The sequence below is a fragment of the Lissotriton vulgaris genome, chromosome 2_2 (assembly GCF_964263255.1).
Source record: "Lissotriton vulgaris chromosome 2_2, aLisVul1.2, whole genome shotgun sequence".
Lineage (NCBI taxonomy): Eukaryota > Metazoa > Chordata > Amphibia > Caudata > Salamandridae > Lissotriton > Lissotriton vulgaris.
In genome coordinates this window covers 37,786,525-37,811,725 of record NC_141688.1, presented here as the reverse complement: position 1 = coordinate 37,811,725, position 25,201 = coordinate 37,786,525, and the positions used below count along the sequence as shown (strand labels likewise).

General features: G+C 43.8%; 1 protein-coding gene across 9 annotated transcripts in view; it reads right to left on the bottom strand.

The window, feature by feature from the left end:
• Window positions 1–25,201, bottom strand: part of NEO1 (neogenin 1) — a 540,003-nt gene that overhangs the window by 103,707 nt on the left and 411,095 nt on the right. For all 9 annotated transcript variants that reach the window (XM_086959257.1, XM_086959255.1, XM_086959251.1 and 6 more), the window contains exons 9-12: window positions 24,899–25,053; window positions 18,508–18,656; window positions 16,643–16,781; window positions 15,880–15,929 (exon numbers count right to left, since the gene is read on the bottom strand). In XM_086959257.1, the coding sequence (XP_086815383.1) occupies window positions 15,880–15,929; window positions 16,643–16,781; window positions 18,508–18,656; window positions 24,899–25,053 (493 nt within the window). The remainder of the gene's footprint in view (window positions 1–15,879; window positions 15,930–16,642; window positions 16,782–18,507; window positions 18,657–24,898; window positions 25,054–25,201) is intronic.

The window sequence follows — 25,201 nt, the reverse complement described above, 5'->3', positions numbered from 1 at the left end:
AAGGCCACAACCACACAATATGTACAGCAAGAGAAGCTGCACTCTGCCTTATCCTACTTGGAAGTACAATAGTGTATTTATATTACTTTATCCTTTGATGAGGACAGGCATGCAGAGAGATAGACCATGCCGTGGTAGAGCAACACAATTGAGCAAGAATCTTAAACAGAGGAACAGAAAAGTGATTAAAAATATAAAAACCTGTACAAAATGCAATATCTTTATGGATTAACCATCAACATGATGGAAAATTGTAAAGATGTATATATGTCACTTTTTTGGGACTGTGAGAAGACTAGTAAACAGTTGTGCTACAGGCAGGCACAGAGAATTTCAGACCCATTCATTTAACTGTTTAGAGTAACGTTTAAAGTTTAAAGTTTTACATCCCTACCAGTGAATGCTCTAATTTCTCACTATACTCAGGTAGTGCATCGGACAGAGGAAAAGCCAGCTCTAATTGCAGATGGTGTATATGTCTTCAGAAGAAGTGTCTGAAGATGAGCGGTTCACGACTTCATACAGGAGCGTACATTCATACAAACCCTAATTATCAAAGGGAGACCTGAAACAGTTTATTAGTTTTAAAGAGTAAGAGGATATCAATCATCATCCATGGGTGTAGAGCAGAGATATACGTTTTGGCCATTTTCAGAAACAGAGATTGGGCTAATAACCTTGCACACCATAGATGCGAGATTTAGTGATTCCCTCACAACGATCATTTTGAACCAGAGGAGTCTTCTTCCACCTGTCTTACTTATGTTTAAGATTTTATAATATCATCTCTGGCTTTAATCATCCAATAGGGTTGTTTTAGAGTCCGCGAATCAGGTTCCAGTCATTAGTGTAACCACTTGGAGGTTTTTAACTGATCATATGTATTATTTGTATATATGTTGTATTGAGAGTCCACAAAAGTCTTTGTCTTGAAAAAAGATGGCGATATAAGAGTCCATCGAAAGGCGTTGACGCTTCTTTGAAAAGTACACAATCTGTCAAGTGGCTATATAAAGGAGTATTTTATGAAGTGAATAATACCTGGTATTAGCCCTGAAAGTTACTTCCTACGGATGTGTACGCTACTTATGACATACCGTTGTGTTACTCTCTTTCTGTTTTACTTTTATGTTTTCATATTGGTGCTGAACATATAGTGCTATTAGGTTTTTTTAAAATGTTTTTTATATGTGTTGTCAGAATTGTTTCTTGAATAATAATGCTATTATGTGCTTTAGATTTATTTGTGCATTTTAACTAATAAATCGATGTTGTACTTTATTGCATCTGATGTTGTCAGGATTATCTGTAGGGAATATATAGTCTCACTTCCAATGAATCCAGGTGGTATGTGCGATTTAGAATGAGTTGAACAGATTGATCTAAGTGGATTTTTTTCTCAAAAGGATAGAACTCCTGTGATACTTCAGCAGAAGTGTGACAGCTGATGTGATAAACGGGACTATTTTGTGACCTGAAAAATGTGGGAAATGCTTGATATCAGACACGCTATTTCCGTGGAGCTCTGAAAAGTCTTCAAAATCATGTTAGCCTCTAGTTAACTTGACCAGCTACTGCAGCCACAGCACCATTAACCCTCCTGGGAAGATATCTTTTCAAAAGCTGGTCACAGAGTATATCTATCTCCGTTTCAAAGTCCCTCAGTAGTGCACAGTCTTGTGGGCCAGGGGCTGCACAAAAACCAATCTACAACAGCACTTGAAACATAGTAAATCGGATTTTGTAGTCTTAAAGAGACCTAGTGTCCTTGCTAAATCTTTGAAACAATAATGAATTTACACACAATAGTTCTATAAATGTGGATTGAACGATTATCACAAAAGATACATTTGAATCTGGATCTCTAAAGGAACTAATTATTGCGGAGAACATAATAGTATTGGTTTGCCATTAAATGACCAAAACTATCCATAAAAAGTAAGCATATTTGGCACATTGCAGGAACTAAAAGAAACTAGTCATGTGTCTGTAATAATGGATTTGCAGTTTGAGACTCTTCTACACACGCATGGTATCATATCTCCTAAAAAAAAAACCCGCCGTTCATTGGGAAGACTGAGAATGTGACTCTAATAGAGCTTCAAGTTGCAAAACGATGCCTTCTTTTGCAGCGCGAAATCTCTTCTAGAATGACATACATATATAGTAGTATTAATTCCCCAAAAGGCAGGGAATAGCCATTTTGAATACTCTGTAAGACCCATTTGTCAGATGCAATGGATCGCCAGCCCTAGAAGAAACGTTGGAACCTGCCCCTTCTCCCGACACTAAATTGTCATACGAAACTAAAGTGACTTAGAGACTGTCGTAGTGGCGGAAAAGGAATTGGAAGACTGATGCACCTGTAAGCCTACACGCTGCCTGCCAAACCTACTTCCACGTCCTCGAAAGGACTGGGTTTGTCGGCTACATCACTTGTTGGGATACCTGCTTCGGGCTATATGTCAGCCCTCTGAATGTGCCTTAATTTTCTAAATTGATGCTGGAATTTGAAAGGGTTAAACAAATCTCAAAAAGCATGCCACAGCTGTACAATCCTTAAAACGCTAAAACACAGCATCTGCCTTCTCGACTAAAAGGCAGGACCCATCAAATGCATATCTATGAGGGAGTCCTGGACATAGCAGGAGAATCTTGAGTAATTAATCCACTTGTGACAAAAAAGGGCAATGCCAGTACTAATTGCACTCCACAGACAATCTGTAATATCCATATATTTGCAAATAACTTTGGCATGTTCTGTCCATCATGGATTGTGTGGGCAAAAAAGGTCCTAAGGTCTTCCACCTAGATCTTGTTGTCCCCAAGGTCATGTGTGTAGCGGCCCTGCAAACTAACAACATTTAAGAAGCACAGTGCAAAACCGGTTGAACGCAACATGTGCATGCCAAAATTATCAATCCGCTTGTATTCCTTATCTAGAGGAGAGGTAGGAAAGGTGTTAGGTTTCACCTTAATGGTCAAGAACTATACAATAGGGCTGAGTGGGGTGCTTGGTGAGAAAATACAGGAAAGCAGACGTCCGTTTGTGACGTCCAGTAATCTGCATATTCACAGGCAGGCAGGAGCAAGCCCACAATCAAATAGCCAACAAAGTATCAGTTAGGACATAATTAAAAGGAAGCCAGGGTATGGAAGTTGCTGGCCCCTGCCACAGATCTCAGTTAGAACATTTGCTTTAGTCTCAACTGAGGATAGCTGCAATTCTAGTGCCTAAGCTGCCCTCTGGACCACCACTGCAAACAAGTAACTTTCTTCCACTGGGGGTCCAAATGGTGAGTCAAACTCCCCATCAAGCAAGGGCGTCCAACCCACAGGCATTTTGTAATTCAATTTATAAAACACTATCAGTGTAGTGAGGGGAAGCAAGCCACCCCAAATCCCCAACATCATAATCCCCAGCATCTTGGGATGTCTCTATCTCTGGCATAGGATCAGAGTCGGAATCAAAAAGATAATAGAGCCTCTGCTAATAAGCGTGATGTAAAAGAGGCACTGGGTTAAATTCAGGTTGCATGACGAGTTGCGCTTTTATGATTTCATAGTGATATTGATAGGTCTCAAACCAAAACATTTGGTGCCTGCATTGGGTCATCCTCCAGCACTGGTGGGGTCGGCATTGGAGTCAATGTAGCGGGTACCGTCATGGATCTAAGGGCAAGAGTAGAAGTCTGTACCGGCATTGGTATGGGTCTAGTAAAGGGACCCAAGCGAGCAGACGAACAGTGCTGTAGAAACATTTGTCAGCAGAAACCGTACTGGAGGCTTCTGCAGTAGCACAGAACCCAGGAGCATGCCAGAGGGAGGCAAAAGCACACGAAAATGTGCAGCATGGCCTCCTTGAAGGCATTTATCTGCTGCGGGGTCAACAAAAGCGAGGCACATTCAGGGCATGTCGGGCCAGATCAGGAATCTGTTCTGTGGTCGAAGACCTCGAGGGGGTGCCACTAATATTGTAACATTCTTGCACTTTCTCTGTGCAATTGTAACGGCAGGATGGGTTTGAGACGCATGTAGTTTCCTGGTGCTTGCACTTAGAGTTCGACTTACTGGAGGATTTGATCGGCTGTGAGTCCACACCTGTGACTTGGACTATGACCTATGCAAGTGCTACCACTTCCTTTGGTCTACGGTATACAGATTCATCTCCCGGTCTCAGGTTTCCTTTGGGTGCATGAGGAAGCTCTTCACGCAACATAGAGTCTTGCCTCGAGCCGAGAAACCACAGGCACACCTTGTGTGGATCTGTGAATGACATCTGCTTTATGTAGTTGCGTAATGGCTTGTGAACCATTCATTTTTGGTGGGACCATAGTAACCTAACACACAGGTGAAATAGTTTTAGTCATAGTCAGAAAACCAACAAAGTAAGGTGCGAAACTCTAGACGCGTGTCGGAAGGCAAAGGAAGAAAGAAACGGACGTCATCACGCAGGGACACGACCTAGCGGTATATAGGCCCACTACTATTGAAAAGTTTTGTGGATCCAATCTGGCACCCGTGAGTATCTATCACAATGTTGTGTTGGAGCCGCACTAGATACCTTTTAATTACAAGGTCTAACCCTTTCTGGTGGGTGGTTCACATTCTTCCCGTATGATATCAAATGCCTTCTCCGGTAACTGCAAGTGATGGAACTCAGTAATCTCAGAAGGCACATCTTCAACTGCAGTTCCATTATATTAGATTTGAAAACCTTAGCTCCTTGCATGGTGAGCTTTTCATTATAGCAACGTAGTATGCAGTTCCTGTAGGGCGGGTAGGAAGAGAAAGGAGGCTAGGTTGGTCTCTTTAGCATCTGTGTTGGAAGATTGCTTTCCTTAAGGCTATTACTTCCGCCCACAGGGTTAGCAAAATCGATGCACTTTGCTGTCAGGAGCCATACACAGTTTTTCATGCATCTAAAGTAATTATGAGGAATTCGAGATTCCTCCCTAAAGTGGTTTCAGAGTTTCATGTGAACCAGACAATTTCCTTACCCTACCTTTTTTCCAGCATCCATATACTCCAGCAGAGAGATCTCTTCGTTCCCTTGATGTCTGAAAGGTTTTTTAATTCTATCTGGATAAAACTAAGGATCTAATGAGATCTGACTAGTTATTTGTAAATTATGGCCCTCTCCATACAGGTCTAGCGACTTCCAAGCAGTTCATCTCCAGATGAATGGCTTCCTGCATCTTATTCTTACCGAAAAGCTAATAAACGTCTTTTCAGTAAGCCTAAAGCTCACTCATACCCCTACTACAAAATGGGGTCAAGGAAACTTAGGAACTCCACCTGCAGAGTATTTCATTCTCTCACTATATCACAGTGCACTCCTCCGTTCTCCCGAGGACATCATCACAATCTCAATCTAGCATTGATCTACTGTTCTCTCAAGTCTCGTAATGAAGTTGCCGTGATTTCATCGGCAAGAGTCTATGAACGCCTCCAAACTCACAGGCGGAAAAAAGAGTCTAATATTGTGCTCACATTAGTGGGTATCCTAAGCTTGTTGTTGACTTATTTAGGCGACACCACCAAGAGAAGGAACACAATGTAATAATGCAGCACTTTCAAACTTGACCACTAGATGGCGGAATTATACCGAGCATAAGTTTCTACGAGCTATATCATGCTGAAAAAATAATAGTTGCTAATAAGTTTTTTTTAATTCAGAAAATTATACTGCAGCACCCAGGATAAAAACTGGATGCATACAAAAAGAACTACATGGAATCGAAAGCAGTGATATTCGGCCCACAAAACAGCCAGAAAACGTTTAATCTGTATGCGATATGAAAGTGTACAGTTCTTGTTGTTTTGATCTAGAGATTCAAGAAAGACATAACATAGTGAAAATAGTTGTCACCATGTATTGTAAAATCGAAGATTGGCAAAGTAAATTAAGAATGAGGATCAAATTAACAGATTAACAATTACCAGAGTGAAAATGAAGAGCAAAACTGCAAGGGATACACAAATGGGAAAAATTTTGGAGGACATGATGGACTCCATCTAACGAGATCTACTAGATCTAACAAGAAAGCACTCCTTACTCACAAACTCTCTCATCCATCGAATGCCATCCCTCCTGCTACGGCCGCAGAGCCCTCTCATCCATCGAACGCCATCCCTCCTGCTACGGCCGCAGAGCCCTGCACTGGCGCATGCACACCCCGCCCCAATCAGTCCATCGCTCACCCCATTGCCCCACTCATCCACGCCCCCACTGCTCTCAGCCCCAATACCATCCCCAATCCAACCCTGGACATGATCATTTCCACCCTCCTACAAGTCAAAGGAGATCTTCACACCATCAAAGAACGTCTTCTCGCACACCCCAGACACCCCCCACCCGCCGCTTCTGCGTCCAACAAGTACACTAACAGCCCCTCAAACCTTTTCACTCATCGTTCCCCGCGTTGGCCCTCTATCCCTGATCGCAAGGCCACTGATCGCCCCCGGTGCACCCTAAACCCCCTTTCTGAGCGAGACTTATACACTCTACTCCGTTCAAACGGCCCAGGTCCCACTAAACACCCACCCACCACACACCTTCCCATACCCACGATCCTCACAAATCCCCTCAGGCCCCCCACACTGAGCAACAGAAGCTCCGTCCCCAGTAACCTCAGAAAAGTCCCCCTCTCGCTAGAACACTCGTCCACTCCCCTCACCCCCAGACTAAAGTGTATCCTGCTAAACTGCAGATCGGCCCCGAGACACTCCTCCGACATCGCGGATCTCATCTTATCAATGGACCTCGATCTAGCCATTCTGACGGAAACGTGGCTAACTGAAGCCTCCACACCTATAATGGACATACTAGTCCCCCCCAACTATCACATTATTAGACTGGACAGAAATGGCAAGACGGGCGGGGGAATTGCATGCATCTATAGGAGCAACCTCGCTGTCACTAAAGGTCCCTCCCCCTCACTCACCTCCTGCGAACTCATCTGCCTCGATATTACTAGCGAGGGCAAACCTGTAGGCTCCCTACATGTCATCTACCACCCACCTGGGGAGAACCTCACCTTCTCCCAACAACTCATGGACACGATAACCACCAACGCCGGTCGACAGATCACTCAAATCTACTTGGGAGACTTCAACCTCCACTGGAACGACCAGAAAGACGCTGTGATGAATAGCCTTAAAACTTTCCTCAACGCACTTGACCTCACCCAAATCTGCAAACGTCCGACACATGAAAAAGGCTCTATCTTCGACCTTATCATCGCCAAAGAAGACTCTACCCAGCTGGAGGCAATCCAACCCTGTGACTGGTCAGACCACCACATTATCACCTTCATCAACGAAAAGGTCAAACGGAACCCGGCTCAACCTGCCAAAACCAAGATCTGGAAGAGGGACATGAAGAATCTAAATCCAGACTCCTTGCCTGCCCACACAGGCAGTCTCCTGCTTCCCCCGGCGGGCGTGTCTGATGTTCATTCTCTGACCGACCTCTACCTAGACACTATGACCTCAATAATCAATGAAGCCGCCCCCCTGCAACTGAAAAGAGTCTCCAGCAAAAACTCGAACCCATGGTATGATGGTAGACTCAATGAAGACAGACGTGCTATGCGCATGGCAGAGCGCACATGGAGATCTGACCCCTCAGCACTGCACCTTAAAACGCCTAAGAACAAGAGAAACGCCTACTTCAGAAAAATCAAACTCTCGAAATAAGTCTTCTTTAGCCAACAGCTGGACCAAGCAAAAAACCGTCCAAGGAAGCTGTTCGAGTTAGTCAAAATCCAAACCAAAACTCAACCTCCACAACCTAACATCTCAACAAATGATATTCCAAGCTGTGAGGACTTTTCTACTTTCTTAAAGCAAAATACCGACAATATAAGATGTGATCTCCTCAAAGATTTAAGTCTATACTCCTGCTTCATCTGCATAACTAACACTCAACCTAAAAACAACGCCTCATGGACGTCCTTCGACACCTATTCGGAAGAATCAATTCACAAATTGCTCGGCACCTTGAAGCCCGCTAATCACCTCACAGACCCACTACCTGCCAATGCTGTTAAAGCCCTCACCCCCCTGCTCCTGCCACTCTGGACTAAAATCATCAACTGTTCCCTTCAACAAGGACTCATACCAGACTCCCTCAAGATAGGGCAAGTCACACCTATACTCAAGAAATCCACAGCTGACCCGGCCGACCTAAACCATTACCGCCCCATCACCAATATCACCACTCTGGCCAAATTGCTAGAAAAATGCGTTCAAATCCAATTGACAAAACACATTGATCAGTTTGACCTCCTCAACCCTCACCAATCAGGATTCAGAGCAAAACATAGCACGGAAACGGCTATGACACACATAATCGATGACGCCCTCCAAATCCTTGATCACAATGAGTCCTGCCTCCTCATCCTTCTTGATCTCTCCTCAGCATTCGATACGGTCAAACACGAGAATCTACTGGAGCTCTTAAAGACCAGAATGGGCATAACCGGGACTGTTCTCAAATGGTTCACGTCCTTTCTACACAACCGGTCTCAGAAGTTCAAGATTAACAACGCACTGTCCTCACCTGTGCCCGTAACACATGGCGTCCCTCAAGGTTCCTCCCTATCCCCCACATTGTTCAACCTCGTCATGGAGCCACTCACTACCCTGCTTCATGCATCAGATGTACACTTCCATATGTACGCCGATGACACTCAACTCTACCTCAAGCTACAATCACCAGAAGACATCAAGCTTTTGAACGCCACACTAAGAAACACCCAAGCATGGCTGGCCGATAATCACCTCAAACTAAACGCGCTGAAAACTGAGTTCCTTCTGATCTCACCTCCGGCGAAAAAGGCCATCACCAAAACCTGGCTCACTCATCTAACCGCACTCAATGTCCAACCCACCATCGTGGACTCTGCGAAATCCCTTGGCATCACACTTGACTCCAATCTCAACATGCAGCAGCATATTAGCAAAGCAACTAAAGGAGCCAACTTCCAAATCAACACTCTGAGAAAACTCAAACCCTTCCTATCACCCAAGGACCTCCAAACTGTTGTAGAAGCCCTAGTCATTCCTCGCATAGACTATGGAATTGTGGCTCTCAGTGGGCTGCCCCTGACAACAACGGCACCACTAAGAGCCTCGCTGAACGCAGCCGCGAGACTCATCACTGGCTCAAGAAAACACTCGCATATATCCCCCGACTTAAAAGCCCTGAACTGGCTGCCTTTTGAAGCCAGAGTTCAGCTGAAAATTGCCTGTATGACACACTCTGCCGTGCACCACAAGTCACCCAACTACCTCACTAACAAGCTGACTGTATCAGGAGGCTCAAGATCCAACAGAAGCACAAAAAACCTCCTCCTGAAACCTCGTAGATTTCGGAAGGAAGAAACATACAAACGCTCCTTCTCAGGAATGGCACCTAGGATCTGGAATGCACTCCCGCCAGAAACTAGGCTTATCCCCTCCACTGCTCTCTTCAAGAAAGAGGTAAAAGCCATCCTTATGGCTAAGTTTACCTGAACACTATTGTTACTGGAACATTGACATTATACTCTTTTTTGACCGCTACTGGATCAAAGCCATTGCACGGACTCTATATTATTGGTTTCCAGTTTGTTTACTAGGGTTTATACTTTCCTGATTGATATTAGTGTGTATACTCTTATGCGATTGCTACCCTACCTTGTAACCCTCCCATTACCAAATATTATAATGTCTCCAAGAATTTGTCTACCCCACCTACTGTTTCTGTAAAGCGCTCTGATATCTGCACAGATCTTGTTCGCACTATATAAAACTTTAAAAATAAATAAATAAATATGCTCCCCCTGGAGGAGAGAGGTGTCCGGTGCTGAGGTTGTGTGGCCTTGGTGAGATGCGGGGAGGGGTGGACTGCAGTTCAAGGCAGCAGCTGTGCTGTATGAAGGAAGGACACTACCCTTATGTCTGAAGTGATTTTTGGGAATTGCATAATCCTCCCCCGACAGGTGATGTGTGGCACGTCACTGCTTAGCAGAGACAGACTCATGCTGGAGCCTCATTTACCACTACCCCGACTGTACCCTCTGTAAGATGCCCTAGTGCACCCCCTCCCTGCTGAGCTGGTGAGCCTGCTGATGCCTCTGGTATAAGTAGGGCTGCTTAGTCGAAGGGTCTAAGCCCAATCTCAGGGTTGGTGCCTCCAAAAGGCGACGCCATATGCTGAAGCCTGGAGAGCCCCCAAGGATTTGTCTTCATATATTTTTTATAAACAACTTGAGCAACTCCTTATTAACCTGCGGCCTGGGAAGGTGTTCCTCGCCGAAAAGGAGGAAGATGAGTGGCTGCTCACCTCCGGTTTGAGCCCGGGTTTAAGGTACCAGGCGTGGTGACGCTGCGGTTGATTCTCCAGGAGGCGGTGTTGGCGGCATCCAACAAGCGACAAATGTTGACATTGGAGATTATTTTACCATCCAACACTACCTCCTCCCCTCTTTTCTGTGAACTGTTCATGGAGATGTTTAACCCCTTCAATGCTGGTGACAAAGCCAGCTCGTCATGGGCGTTACCTGCGCTGCGCACATGACGAGCTGGCTTTGTCACATAACGCGCGATTTTCAAATTTTCAGAACGCAGTGGGAAAACCCGCTGGCGCGCATGCGGTTAAGGAGTTCCAACATCTTCCCCCACTGTGCCTGGTCATGTCTAGATAGGAGAGAGACCGAACTGGCTACGCGTCAAGGGGCAGCTTCTCCGACCGCCACTCTTGCCCACAATGTACAGTTCTTTTAATTCTCCCTATCTGGACGAGGGCCATCGCTAGTGGCTGTGAGGATGTACGCTTGCGGGCAGGGTGGACCAGTCCCTAACTTCCACCAGTTCACTGGGGGTGAAGAGTTTGAACGTCCCCCCCACCCCCCATGGTGACTACTATAGACTTGACAAGCTCAGATTAGTTCAAAGGGGTAGACTCTAACATACCTTTAAGTACAGAGAGAAGGTGCACTGAGTGCTTTGACTTGGAGAGCGTCTCCCTAAGGAAATCTCCCTCTACTTGGATTATGTGTATGTCCACCTTATGGTACGCAGCTGCATGCCGACTAGCCTCATGGTATGCAGCTGATCATCAAGGGGTGAAGCGCTGAGAGGACAGTGGCCTAGGTCAGAGCCCCCTGGAGGACCCTCGCTGTAATCATCCCTCAGGTCTTCAGTGGGCCACTCACAGTGGCTGGTCAAGGGAATCAAACGGCTGGTAGGAACTGCCCTGGGGAGGACCGGAGACAGGGATGGAGGGAAGGAAGTATGTGGACCAAGTACAAGACAAGTGGCTCCGTTTCCTGGGTAGAGCTTTCGGTGAAGGCAGCGTGCAGAGAGGTTCTTTGTGCTACCTCTTGTGAGGGAATCGGTCCAACGGTGGTACTGGAGCTGGTAGACGCAGCTTGGTATAGATCTTGCTCGTGAGTGGGTAAATGAAGAGACCATTGTCTAGCATCTGCATCCGGTGATCTCTCCAAGATTAGGGTCTCGACATCCTCTTCCATGGGGTCCATTTTGCTGGAGGCTTCCTTTTAATTAGGGACCTCTGTGAGGTTTTGGAGCTGACTGTGACTTTGGAATTGAAGTGGACTTCAGTGCCTAGGAAGCTTTTGGCACTAAAGGATGTGTGAAGCGTTTGGGGTTTCAGAGCCAAGATGGGCTTTGGCATCAAAGCCGGCTTAGGGGTGGTTGATTGCCTTTGTTGGAGGCTTCTTAGCTCCTGAGGACATTTCTCTGTGCCAACTGGAGCTGGAAGGCAGCAGTGGTTTGTGGGTGGACTTGCCTCAACTGCAATGCTCCAGCTTAATGTTAGACTCCTTCTGGAACAGAGCTATGCGTTGGCGTGAGGTGTAAATGTCTTGGGTTTTCCCTTAGATGCTGGTATATTCAAGGCACAGCATGGTTTTGATCCGAGGTCCAGTCTTCGGTGGCGCCAGGCTGAAGTCGGTTGGCTGGTCGACTTTTCACTCAGTGAATGCAGCTCCGTGCTGAGTGACCATTGCACAAGGGGGTAGCCCTGATGGTCCAGTTTTCTCCTCTTGTTGGTCCCGATGATGTCCATGATACCGGTAGGTCAAAGCGCTACTAACAGATTTAGGTTACAGGAAGTATTTTGATCATCCACTATTGATAAAAGAAATCCCAAAAAAGAACTTAAAAAGGGAATGTCTTCTTTATCTGGGTCAGGTACGATTACTATCGGAGATCCACAAACCATCGGTCCAACACTCATTACTAGCGCAGACTGTGTTTAATGCAGAACCCTATTTGAACTTCAAACTAACACAATATGAAAAAATGCTGCTCACCCGTTTCAGATTTGATCTCTTTCATTTAATGGTTGCATTTCCAAAGCAAAATGTCTGGTCATCTACATTTTCTATGTGCCCCTGTGATCTGCAGTCCCCACAAACAACTATCCACACACTGTTATTTTGTAAGTTTTTTACTGAACCCCGTAAACGTTGGATATTGCCCATCCTGAAATCCTGGGGCCTACGACAGTGTCGTCCTGCATACCTGGCACTTCAGTACCTTGAAAACGTAAATTATGCCAAAGCGATTGCACTTTTTCTCAAGTTTTGTATACGTCATCGTACAAATCTCTGACCATAAACTATACCGCTGCTTTGCACAAATGAAAGAAAGCTAGCTAACAGGAAAACAGTAGGTTAATTTAAAACTGAAAAGCTTACATAAACTGAGATGTTGCTGCTCGTTTTAATTACTTTTTAACAAAGGCATTTTTTAATGATTTTATATTTTGTAATACTTGTATTTTACTCATTGTGAACTTTTATGGTGTTTTTCTTAAAACTACCGAATAAAGTTATTATTGAATTGAATTACCGGTAGGGTCATGTTGCTGAGTGGCGCTGTGTGCACAATGTCGTTCTCTGTGGCACTGAAGAATTTACTTAGAGCAGAAGACCAGGCACAATGAGCAGTTGTCATAGTACTCAGGGAGAGGTAGAGATTGCACACCTGTTGCTGGCGAGTCCACAGGTATTTTGTGTAGCATCAAGGACACTATTGGAAAAGTGCACATTACATTACCTGTAGCACATTTTCTGTTAGTGGTCAGTCAGAAAGAGCATTGGACCCACAAAAGGCTAGGCCTTGGGGGCTTTTTCAGTGACTGTGCTCCTCGAGGCATGAAGGCTTTCTAACCAAACCAGAGACCGTAACCTAGCTTCAGTAAGTAGAGAAGAAAGAAACATCAACCCATGAGTACGTGGAGAACATAGCAAACTCAGAGCCCACTAAGTGAAGGAAAAAACCTGATGGCAAAAACAAAAACATTCTGACATCATGTGTGCATCCATTTGCATTGTTCATCAACAGGGGGCGTCGCATGTCCCGTGACTCTGGAGACTTCTTTAAAGTTACAAACGTCAGAGCCCAAAACTAGATAGCAGGAGTATGCCAAGCTAGCATCCTTTCTTTGAAAGTGTCTAAGGAATAGCACAAATACATTAGCTTTTCCTTTAATTTGACATTTCTGTTGGCTCTTCAGAAGTCAACTTCATAATGATTTCTTGTGAATTTCTCACAATTCTGCAAAGGTTTCCAGTAATGGATAACCATCACTTGAATAGCCAATAAAAGATCTTAGATATTCTGGTTTAATGTCCTGTCTTAAAGTCTTGTTGCCATAAAGAACTTCTATCTGATTATTTACAATAAATACTACAAAGATAAAACTGTTGTAACAAACATTATGTTTTCTTGGAGAAGAAAGAGAAGGACCGTCTTCAATTCGAAAGTGTTGACACAAAACTTTCAGTCTACCTTTGTAGTTCCAGTCTTCGTGTGCATTTGCCAAGTGTCTGTGATAGTGTCAGCCCAACAGATGATCCCATGCAGAGGAAAACATCTGAGTCCAGCATTCTTTAATTACTACATTCTTCCTATCCCACCCTCTGAATTACCACTTTCCCAAAGTGGTCTGTTTTACATCATAGGTTGGTTTAGGGACCAGGATGCCTGAAAGAGAGGCCTTAACATGAAACAACAGAATGGTATGGCCACTGAGCCTGCTTAAGTAAGATGAAGCAATCATTTCCATTGGTGGTCTTTTAAACCTTCTTTGTCTACTCCCACAAACCAGTTCAGATTACACCTCAGAAGTTTCAGGATTTTTAGCTGAATCAGGCCAACTCTAAGACACTACATTTAGTTCAGTGGAATTGCCTGTTTAGTGCGTATTTAAACTTTGACAAGAGTTGCTGCACACGTCCCTTCACTGCTGGTCTTCTCAGGAGTGTAAATATCAGAGAAGGGAGCTGGGAGCTAGTAACCACTCATACATCAGTCTGACCTATAAAAAATGCTCTCAGGATTGCTGTGCTATTTCGAAGAGGCCCTACCTATGCTGCAGCCTTTGAAGAGACACAGCATATTATATAATGTGAATCAGAGCTCGTGAGGCAATATATGAGGTAGAAAAATCTTTAAGATCAGATTACAATTTGCTTTCTGCAAAGAGCTACTATTACTAATATTTTATTGTAACTATACACTGCTTCATGACTGCTAATGCAGAAAAAACTCCAAGTGAAATATTATTTATAAACAGAAAACTAAAACGAAACTGTCTAATCTAATAGTTACAAATACCTTGATATATACTAGGACCGAAGGTTTTCGTTCTCCGCGCATTACGAGACCATACAAAAAAAGGGTAACGTCCTACTGTTTGCATTTCGCAGTCTTTCTAAATCGTTAAAAGGCCCATTGTACACTCCACGACTCGCAGTCATCAAAGCAAAATTACTTCCATCGCCTACGGAAGCGTGGCCCATCATGGAAACAGCCTAGCAGTTCTAGACAACATCCAAACGCAAGTGTACAAAAGAGTATTTTGCCTGCCACTTGACGCCTCACCAGCTCAGGTAAGTCTAGAGTTTGTACTACAGCAACAAACACTGCATAGAAGGTATAAGACAATCAAAATCTGGTACAAAATATGGCTTAATCGTAGTCTTGAAATCAACTCAGCACTTTGGGAACCCTTGCAAAATTATCTAAAATCACACTACGCAAAGTACTTAAATTGCCTCATTGAAAATAACTAGGATGGCAGACCTTTGGCATCGGAAACTACCTTTGTCCTCATTCCAGCTAATTGTGAAAAAGGTGGCAAAAACGCACCCACCGATGGAAGACAAAGCAACGGTAAGTCGACGTGCGCACGCATGGATGGTATTACACTCTTAGACCAAGCTTGTGCCAGCGACATACCTGGGTCTTGTGTTTCCCCTTACCTAAAAACCAAGTTCTTGGAACTGCGCATGGGGAAATTGCCCTCCAATGCCGATCTTCCTAATTGGAAGTCCCATGGCTCAAAAGCTTGCTGCCTATGTGGGTCACCAATACAGGACTTCATACACCTAATATGTATTGGCCCGGTGTTAGTGTACCACCGCCGTTATTTGCTGAGGAGACAGTTTAAAGAAAGAGGTATCCGCACCAGCAGATCTGCAATACTAAAAAGTTTGGAATCAAAGGACCCGCAATTAATCTGCCAACTGATAAAATTTCTAACCTATTTTGATAATTTAATGAAACAATGATACAGGCTATAAACATTTTTTAGTTGCTCCTCCCCATCTTTTAAGAGTTATACAGTTGTAAATACAAATAATGAATCAACTTTTAATGTAGTACCAGTTGTCTATACTTACTTTTCCTAGGGGTATTTTTTAACATGCAGAGAAAATGGATTTTATGTATTGGAACACTGTAATAGTTTTAACTAACTATACAATAATGTTTCACTTTCACTACGTACACCAATGTACTCAGTACATTTCCAGTTGTGAGGTTAAGGGACCAAAATATCAAGAAGAGCACTCTTACCTTGGAATTACGAACTTCAAGAGTCAAATTTTGGGGGGCCGCGCTGGGAACTGGAACAGGAAAACAGTTTGTTAGAATGACCCTATAAGGTTTAGTAAAAACATCACGTTAATGCTCAATTTCCACAATAAATGGGTCTTGGAACCTTCAGGAGGTTGCTCGTCTGACTTAGCCTGTTCAGAAGTCGGTAACGTGAATCTAGATTTTTAAGCGGGAGTAGCCTGAGCATATGCATACAAGAAATGTTTTAGTGAGACAACTCTTCAATAAAGGCACCTGTTCTCCAAGGCTAATAATGTGTGCTCGACTATGCCTCATCTGCTTCAAAAAGGTGAAACACCTTTATCAAGTGTTTTATTTTCGATGCAAAGTCAATGGAAATACTTAAGGTATCTCTGCCAAGGGATGTCACAAAAGCCTCACTTACGTTTGTGGAAATCTAGGCCCCCCCCATGCCACATCACTCATTAAAGTGCTAAGGATTGGAGCGTTACTTTGATCGAGAATTGACCTCAATCTCTTCAGCAAACACCATCTTCTGTACATTTGCCTGATTACTCAACCACCCCATAGAAGCAGTTTGGGAGCATGTGAGGTCCAATGTGTGACACCCATAGTCATGGGTTTCTCTCTCTCTTTCTTCATGGGTTCGTGTGAGACACAGTTTGCATGTAACACATCAGGAATATTAATTTCAGCCCTGTTTTGTTTTAATTCAAAATGACCACTTTCTCCTAAGCCATGCAAGCATTATTTAACATACCATCAGAGAGCGTTCTGACCACCACATCCTGCGTAGACACACCAGGCCCATGCTTGTTGTAGGCGACAATACGGAACGTGTACTCGGTGTACTTTTTCAGCCCATTAATAGTGTACGAGTGACCTCCGACATCAATATCCTAAAGAATGAAGGAGTATGATAAAGATTTAAATGCATCTATAATGTGGAAAAAGCAGATAGTCCCCACCCAAGCACCTGTCCTCAAGTACCACAGCTTGAGGAAGGCTTCCACGCAGAGTAGCTGTACTAATGGCTATATAGTACTAAACAAGCTTTGTACATAGACCATCAACCATCTAATTCTGAAGCATCAACCAGGCCAACATGCTTTCTCAGGATACTATCCCTCTAATGGCCTTTTTTCAAGGTACTAATCTACTCATTCTCGCTCATATGTCATCCAGCTAAGCAGTCTATGACCACTCCAACACTCCTCCTAGTTCAGAAATGCACATTCTGATTAATCCACCCTGTTTTCGCTCCGTGCCACTTCGACCAACTAACCTACTGTAACAACCAATCAATCACTACCTCAGTCTATTACTCAACACACAAGCCCAGTTCTCCTTCTGCTGCATGTCTTCTCCCGATCCAACCTGTTCATTCATCTGTCTCCTCTCACCACTTCAGATGTCGCTTTCTTCTCTCAAGCATCACCACTCCAACCTGCTAAATATTCTGTCTCACCCATCACACCAAGCTCTTCTTCTTTTGTCTCCCCCATCACAACAAACTCTTCTTCTTTTGTTTCCCCATCACACCAGGGTGCTCTTCTCACCTCACAACTTTAACATATTTACTTATTTTGGCGTTTTATAGAGCGCGAACTTGACCCGTTAGGGTATCAGAGCGCGTTACATAGTCAAAGAGTCATACACTAGACATGATATCACAAGAATATACTGCACATTTGGGAGGGAGGGTGCTGCATACAAAAGCGATGAGAGCATACACGGATAGTCAATATTACAGTCGCTGAGGACCCCGCGGTTTCCTGATGGGGTGAGGTCGAAGGAGGAAGGCAAAAGTCTATGAGGTGGTTGTGGGACAGGGTTTAGTCAAGGAATTTATCCATGAGGAAGAATTTAGCCTCCTTTTTGAACCGTGCCAGAGAGGGGATTCTTCTATCTCACCTCATCATTCACACTATTCCATTGGTATCTCGATCCTCACAGCTGCAACCTGCTCAGTCCCCTGTTTCAGCTCACCACTTTGACTATCTAATTCTTTTGTAGAGTCTCACAACTCCACCCATGCCATTCTTCTCTCGATCCTCAACACTCCATCACTTTACCTTGTCTCTCGACTCCAACAATTTCATTCTTTTATCTATCCTCACCACTCAGCCATCTCATCCTTCTCTCGATCCTCAGTATCACAACCAGCGCAAGCTTCTCCTTGCTCACAAATGCAACCAGCTCATTCTACTTTAACGTTTGGGCACTCTAACCTACTAAATCAAGTATCAAATCCTCATCAATCTGACCTGCTTGAATCCAACCCACTCAGCTCTTTCCCAAAACTATTTTCTGATTCTTCTCAGGTGCTTTCTATGATATTCAGCTGGTTCTTCTCCAACGTTTGGCAACACAACAAATTGTTTTCGCTATATTGCTTACCAACTCCATCTGCTTATTTACCTCTCCTTCCTTGGTACTCTAGCCAGGTCATTTCTCTGTATTACGTACCACTCCAAATTACTCATTCCTCGCTAGCTCAATCACCCCATCTCCTCAGTTATATCCTACTCCAGCGCAGTTTTCATCACTTTTTAAACTCTAATTTCTCTCTTGTACTCATTGTATATACGCTCAAACACTTCTCATATTATCCACTATTTTTACCTGCTCGTTTTCTGCCCCTTTCTCCATGTAGTACAGCTTGTAACTTTGAATCTCGCCATTGCCAGAGAGCGGGGTTTCCCAGCTTACTGTGATTGAGGTGGGAAGAGAGGAATAAGCTCGGAGGTTGGGTGCCGGACCTGGAACCTGAACTGAAAAACAAAATCAACAAAATAATCTAAAAATTCTTTTTTATTGATCTTTAACATTTCATGTAATATATTTATGTTATAGACGTACTGTCGTGGTGCTAAACCTCTATGTAAGGAGTCTGAGGGCACTGAATTAGACACACATCTTTATTATTGAGCAACTGAATGGTAGCACAAACACAAAGCAACAAAACAAGGTGTATCTGAAAGGAAATTTTAGAAAGCAATTCTCCTTTTGTCATTTTATAATCCATAGTCAGTTAACAACTGCTCTCTTTTGCTAACTGTAGTATCTTTGCCCTACATATTAGGAGTCACAGCTAAGCTTGACTGTGGGATGTCATGTCAGTGGAAAGTTCATGAGTGGTAGGAATGTTTAGTATTTCATCTGGTAGGGTGTAATTTATCTACATCTTCTCTTAGTCTATAAGGAGACTTATGTGGACTCTTGAGTCTGCGCTTCTTCTGTGGATTCTATACTGTTGATGAGATTACGGAACGAAAACAAGAAATAAGAATCAGATGCTCCACCAGTGTCTTCATCATCAAAAAGCCTTATGTTAAAGCAAAGGTTGAGAGAACAGCACTGTGAAGTGGTGCTGGGAATACAGCAATTGGGTGCTGAGGAGGGACTACAGAAAAAAGAGATAATGCTGGAACAAAGCCAAGAATCATACTGGAAGAAAAGCCTACTGTAGAGTTTTCGGATGATGGTGAAACTGTAAAGCTCAAAATCGAAAATATGCTCCATATTCACCCAGTATTAACTGGGGTGTCAGCAAACCTACCACTCGCTCGGGCCTGTGAGTTGGCAAAAACAATAAGACACAGCTCCACTACAAAGAATGAAAATGTTTGACTGCTTTGGAAGTGGATGGCTTACCATCATTTACTTGTAACACCATTCAGTGCAGTTTTAACAGGTTTATTTTTTAGTGCTTTTTAGGTCTCGTTTGGAATAGCGCATGTGCACCTGTGAGGCATTTTGTTAGCTTAGAGTGGCCTTAGAGCCCGCCCATTGCTTACCGCTGGATGGTTTCATTGACACTCATTTGCTTGCATGTAATTTATTTACCTATGCAGGCTTCATGTCCTCTTTGTGTGTTTGAGTCTCCTCTAGAGTATGGCCAAATTGCTGGTTTCCTTCCACTGCTGCTTGCGTTGGGACAGCTACTTTTTTCCATTTTCAGGAAGCACCTCGAGTAAGTGCACGTGTCTCTTCGTCTGCTAGCTCCACTCCCACACATGCCCGTTCATTGTGTTGTTTCCTGCCCTCACTGTTTGCCCTCCTGCACAACAAACAAAAATGCTATAATGCGGCCAGCGTTGCCCACATCGTAGCACTTTTTGTTTTTTAAACTTTTAGCCATGCCGCACAGAGATTTTTTTTCTTCTATGGCTGTTCTGCAGATCTTTGACTGGAGTGAGTGTTTGACCTGGATCAGCATTACTTCCATCAACTGTTCTTTTTGCAGCTGTGTTGCCTTACAGCATTAAGTGGTGTAAAGTCTTATGGTGTTGCCGTGAATGGGAGCAAACTGCGTAACAATGGTAGGTATTCTGTTGTGGTGCACTATATCACATAGTGGCGCAATGGCTGTTATTGGGCATGGGAACATGTAATGATGTGATGGCTGTTATGGCATGTGGGAACAGATGATGACAGAATGGATGTTAATCTATTATAATGTATGGGAGCATAGATGTAAATGATTATCCTGTTGAGGTAGGTTGCAACAAATTGCATTGCCAGAAATGCAGTTGTGGTGCGTGGAAGCATGTATTGGTCCTGTGCCTCAATTAGATGTTTTACCAGTGGTTGTGCTGAATGCTATTGTTAGCCCTTAGTAAGGACTAGCTGCTACTTAGGTTGAAGACCGGATGCATGGGAACCGAGATACATGGCAGTGGTATGATAGGCTGCTATCAGCAAATACATTACAGCATTGGTCTGGTGTATTTTGCATACAAGTTATATCTAGGTTGCCTTCTGAGTGGGTCAGTGGGAAGTATTACACTTCTGTTATTGTAAGGAAGGGGGTGTGTAATATCCTTTCCTAAGAATCACTGCTTAGCCTGGCTAAGTAATGTCATGTGAATGGAATGTGTGGTACGATGGAATGTACAGTATTCATCCAGGGTCTCTGGCGGCGGCAGTGTCAGTTGGATAAGGATGTCGGGCAGAAAAACACTTTTGGTGGGGCATCATTTACTTACATCTTATTTTGACCTAAGAACTCATTTAATAAATAAGCTCCCTACAGGGCTGTTGGAGTCTACACTTCTCTTAAGGATTCTACGCTACCTTGTCTTTCATCCCTAGAATCAGTTGGGCTTCTTCCTCCAGCTCCAAAGTACTAGGATACCTTCAAAGATCAGCTTATTTGAGAAATTAAAGAAAAATGGAATCCAGCATTACTTCAACCTTAAATAAAGGAGGCTGTAAACCTCATATAAGAATAGTTCTATAGTCCCCATGTGGAAAAAATACATTTTGTACAGAAGTTTGCCGACTGAAACATTTCCCTTCCATCCTCTACTGTTCTACGGTTGATTCACTGCAAGCATCTTACACAACCTTCAATATGCCCTGTGTATTTTTATTTGATTTTGCATGTACAAGAGAACATTAATTATGGTATTTATCCATTCCAAATTAAAAAATGAGCATGTGGGTGCTTAGTAAGTGGTGTGTCAAATCAGAGAGGAATTTTATTGGTTGTGGGTGCACAGTGACTGTTGAATGTGGAATGACACCCCGTCAAAGATCTTCATGAAACCTCAAGGCCGTGGATTCAAACCGTTTTAAGTGTACGCTGACTCATCAAGAAAGAAGGGACTTAATTATGGTCTTCTGTGACAAAAGTGATATGAAAGATTGAAGCACATGAATTTCAATGATAAGAATGAGGCACATGACTCTCAATCTTCAAATCTCATAATTTTGCTGTGATGCTTCCATATTAGGGAAGCATACATGTAAAAGGCTACCTAGCAGCTATAAAGAGAAATACAGATTACAATGTCTGAAGTCAGTATCTCCGTGGAAAAAGCCAGCTTATGAATAGGATTCACAGGTACCTAGCGTACACCATTACCTGGTATGGGTGTATGTATATATATATATATTCCAAAGCAAAATGAAATAATACACCGCACTCCTCTAGGTTTTGATTAAGCTCTTTAATCCATCAAGGAAAAGACTTCCTCACCTACGCGTTTCAAACAGATTACTGTTCTTGCTCACGGTAGTTACAAGTCCATTTTTTCTTTTTACTATTTATACCCTCCTGCCCATATGGCAATTAGGATGCATTATGGGAGGGGTAGTTTTTGGTGAAAACAAACCATGTCAGGTCACTTTTGCAAGTTATCACAGTCAGTTTAATTGACTTGGGATGATGTCTGATGGCTAAGTGCCTATGGTTTTAATGAAATAAAACCATTTTTATAGCGGGTTGAGTTGTTATCTCATTCGCTGCATAAATGTACAGTTATTGTACATTATGGGTGATAGCTGAGTGCTAATGGTGAAAGTCTATGACTTGTAACTTGTTCCAGGACTCTGACATTATTTAAAATAAACGCTGTTAATAACAAACAAAAAAGTTTTTCATACTTTTACATATGTATTCAGTTTAACCCTATATATTTTAGACTTCTAAGCATTGTGTACTCAAAGGAATCAAAACGTTTAGTTCAAGTTTCAAGTTTACATTTCAGATAAATGTTATATTTTAGATTCAAACACTACTTTGTGAGAGAAATCTTTTGTGAGAAAAATATATCATCTTTTAAACGGAGATTTTCATACATCTAGTCATGTGATTGCATTGGACTCTTGGATAAATCATAAATGTACATAAAGTTCTTCGTCCCCGTTCAGTCCTTGCGGGGTCTTAGTTTTGAATTTTATTATTAATTTTGACTCCAAACGTCTGAGTTTCTGTAGGCGATTTCCCCCTCTCTCACTGTCCGGTATCATTGCCAGTTTGTTTCCCAGTGGACTGGAGATACTTCAACAGTTCAGAGTGCTGCCCCGCTTTGTAGACTCAAACTCAACTACAAACCTCTTGTGGCAGTCTTCAATCAGGGTTCCTGAACTGTGTGATGTTTTAGCGGCCGTACCCCGGTCGCGAGGACCGCCCACCACTACTACTGTTGTGGTCCTGAACGAGCCCTGTGAGTGCTTGTTCAATGAAGGAAGAGGCACGAACTGGTGACTAATCAGGGAGACACCTGCTCGTAAGCATGGTGAGTCTACAAAGCGGGGCAGCACTCGGAACTGTTGAAGTATCTCCAGTCCACTGGGAAACAAATTGTGTTTACTTGGATTAACAGCGCGCCCTACAAGGCACACCTTATTGAACTACATTATCCAGAAGTCCGTGGTGTCGGCCACGCCCCTTCTTCTGGAACCAGGTGATTTATTAATGGTGCAATGGCACTGGCGCTGACATTTTTTCCACTCACGCCACTGAAGAAGAGAGCTTCAGGCTCTTGAAACGCGTCTGGCTGGCAAGAAGTACAGAAGGAGTTACTTGCTGTTATGTATGCTGCCATGCAAGCTCATTAAACCGACTGCAGAACTACAAACCTCTTGTGGCAGTCTTCAATCAGGGTTCCTGAACTGTGTGAGAGATAGATATATATATATATATATATATATATAAAATATTAATTCCCCTTGAATACCGAGGGCCAGTAAGCGGTAGTTTCAGTGAATATATGTATATTCTCTGAAACCACCGCTTACTGACAGTACCTGGTGAGCTAGTTGGCCCATAGGGACCCTCAGTATTCAAGGGGAATTAATTCCACAACTTACGAGGCACGGGGCGCATTTGCAGGGAGGGGGAGGGGCCTCCGGCGAGATGGCAGCTTTTTTTCTTTATTTAATTTTTTAGAAGGGGGGCTGTGTGGCCTCTCCTCTTATACAATTTTTTGGACCGTGGGGACCCCCACCCCAGAGGGCCTGACCCCTATTTATTAAAAATACATATATATTTTTAATCGTCGCTTGGCCCCCCTACCTTCAAGTCCAAATCCCAGGGGATTTGTTGGTTCCATGGGTCCGTAACGAACCCCCATATTTGCATACTTAGTGCCCCAGGGAGGTGGTGGTCCCCGGGGCGTGTGGGAGGGCTCGAGCCCCCTCACACAGTAGTTTTAAAAATAAAGAGAGCCCGGGGAGGTGGCATCCACAGCCCCGGGCTGTGGATGCCCTGGGACGGTGGTGGTCCCTGGGGCGTGTGGGGGGTTCGAGCCCCTCCACACACATGTATTTTTTTTAAATAAAGAGAGCCCCGTGAAGGTGGCGGTCCCTGGGGCTGCATGCCCCCCACGTTTAATTTACAAAGCCCCGGGGAGGTGGTGTTCCCTGGGACTGCGGGGGCCCCTGCTATATAATTTGGGAATGCCCCAGGGACCTGGCCCACCCGGGGGCTTAACATTAACGAAGTGCAGGAGCCCGCGCTTCGTTTCTTTAAAATATTCTCGCTCGGATTCGTGACCACCTAATTAAAGTCTTTTAAGCAAGTGATGGTGTGCAGAGTGCTTCTTGGCAATCAGGCACAACTTGAGCATCATATTTGGTGGCAGCCCTGCCACCAAGAGTGCACCACCACGCTATGATAGGGGGCCACAGGAGTTGGTATTCACCATTCCCTATTATGTGGGACGCCAAACACAGAATTGAGGATACGCCCGCATGCCAAGGCTCATCCACGGGCTTATAATTTCACCAACAGGACACTGTGTGTACTCTGATGGGACACATTTCCTTCAGGGACTCCAACTCCCATAACACAATGCACCGTCTCATTCGAGCAGCCCATCATGGGGCGTGCTATTGCGTGCATTTAGGAGAGGGAGTGACCTGGACTGTGCACGCCTCTCTTTCGCCACGAGCCTCTGAGGAAGAAGATCATTTCTTTGAAACAAGTCAGGCAGTAGTGGCATGTGAGCTGGAAAGGGGATTGACACATGCTTCTTGCCGATCAGGGATTGATAGATATAGATATATATATATAAAATGTCGCCACTCCATACCAGATAATGGAGCATGCTATGTACCCGGGAATCCTAGGTAACACTTTAATAATGGAACTAGTATTCATATATGATCCAAATGATTCTTGTATTTTACTATTGGGCCCAGTAAGCCACAGTAGAGGAACATTTGACCAAACTATGTAATGGCTTAACTTGAATTTGAAGTGATATACAGTACACAAGCTCACCTTCAGGCTGTGTTGCCACCTTGAGTGGGATGGAGCTCTCTCCTGCACCATGTTTATTCAGAGCCACAACACGGAAGATGTAGACCGTCTCCGGCATGAGGTTCTGGATGGTCACCTGCATTTCCCCAGGATGACTTGTGTTTTCCACTCGGTCTCTTTATGAACAAAATTATTGGGATGAAGGACGGAGCCATGATTAGAAAAACCAAGCTGCAAGGAGAAAGAACTGCAGACAAGACAAACAGTGCAAATGGCATGGCACTAAACGTATAACCTCTACTCGGACTTCTAGAATTATTGCTG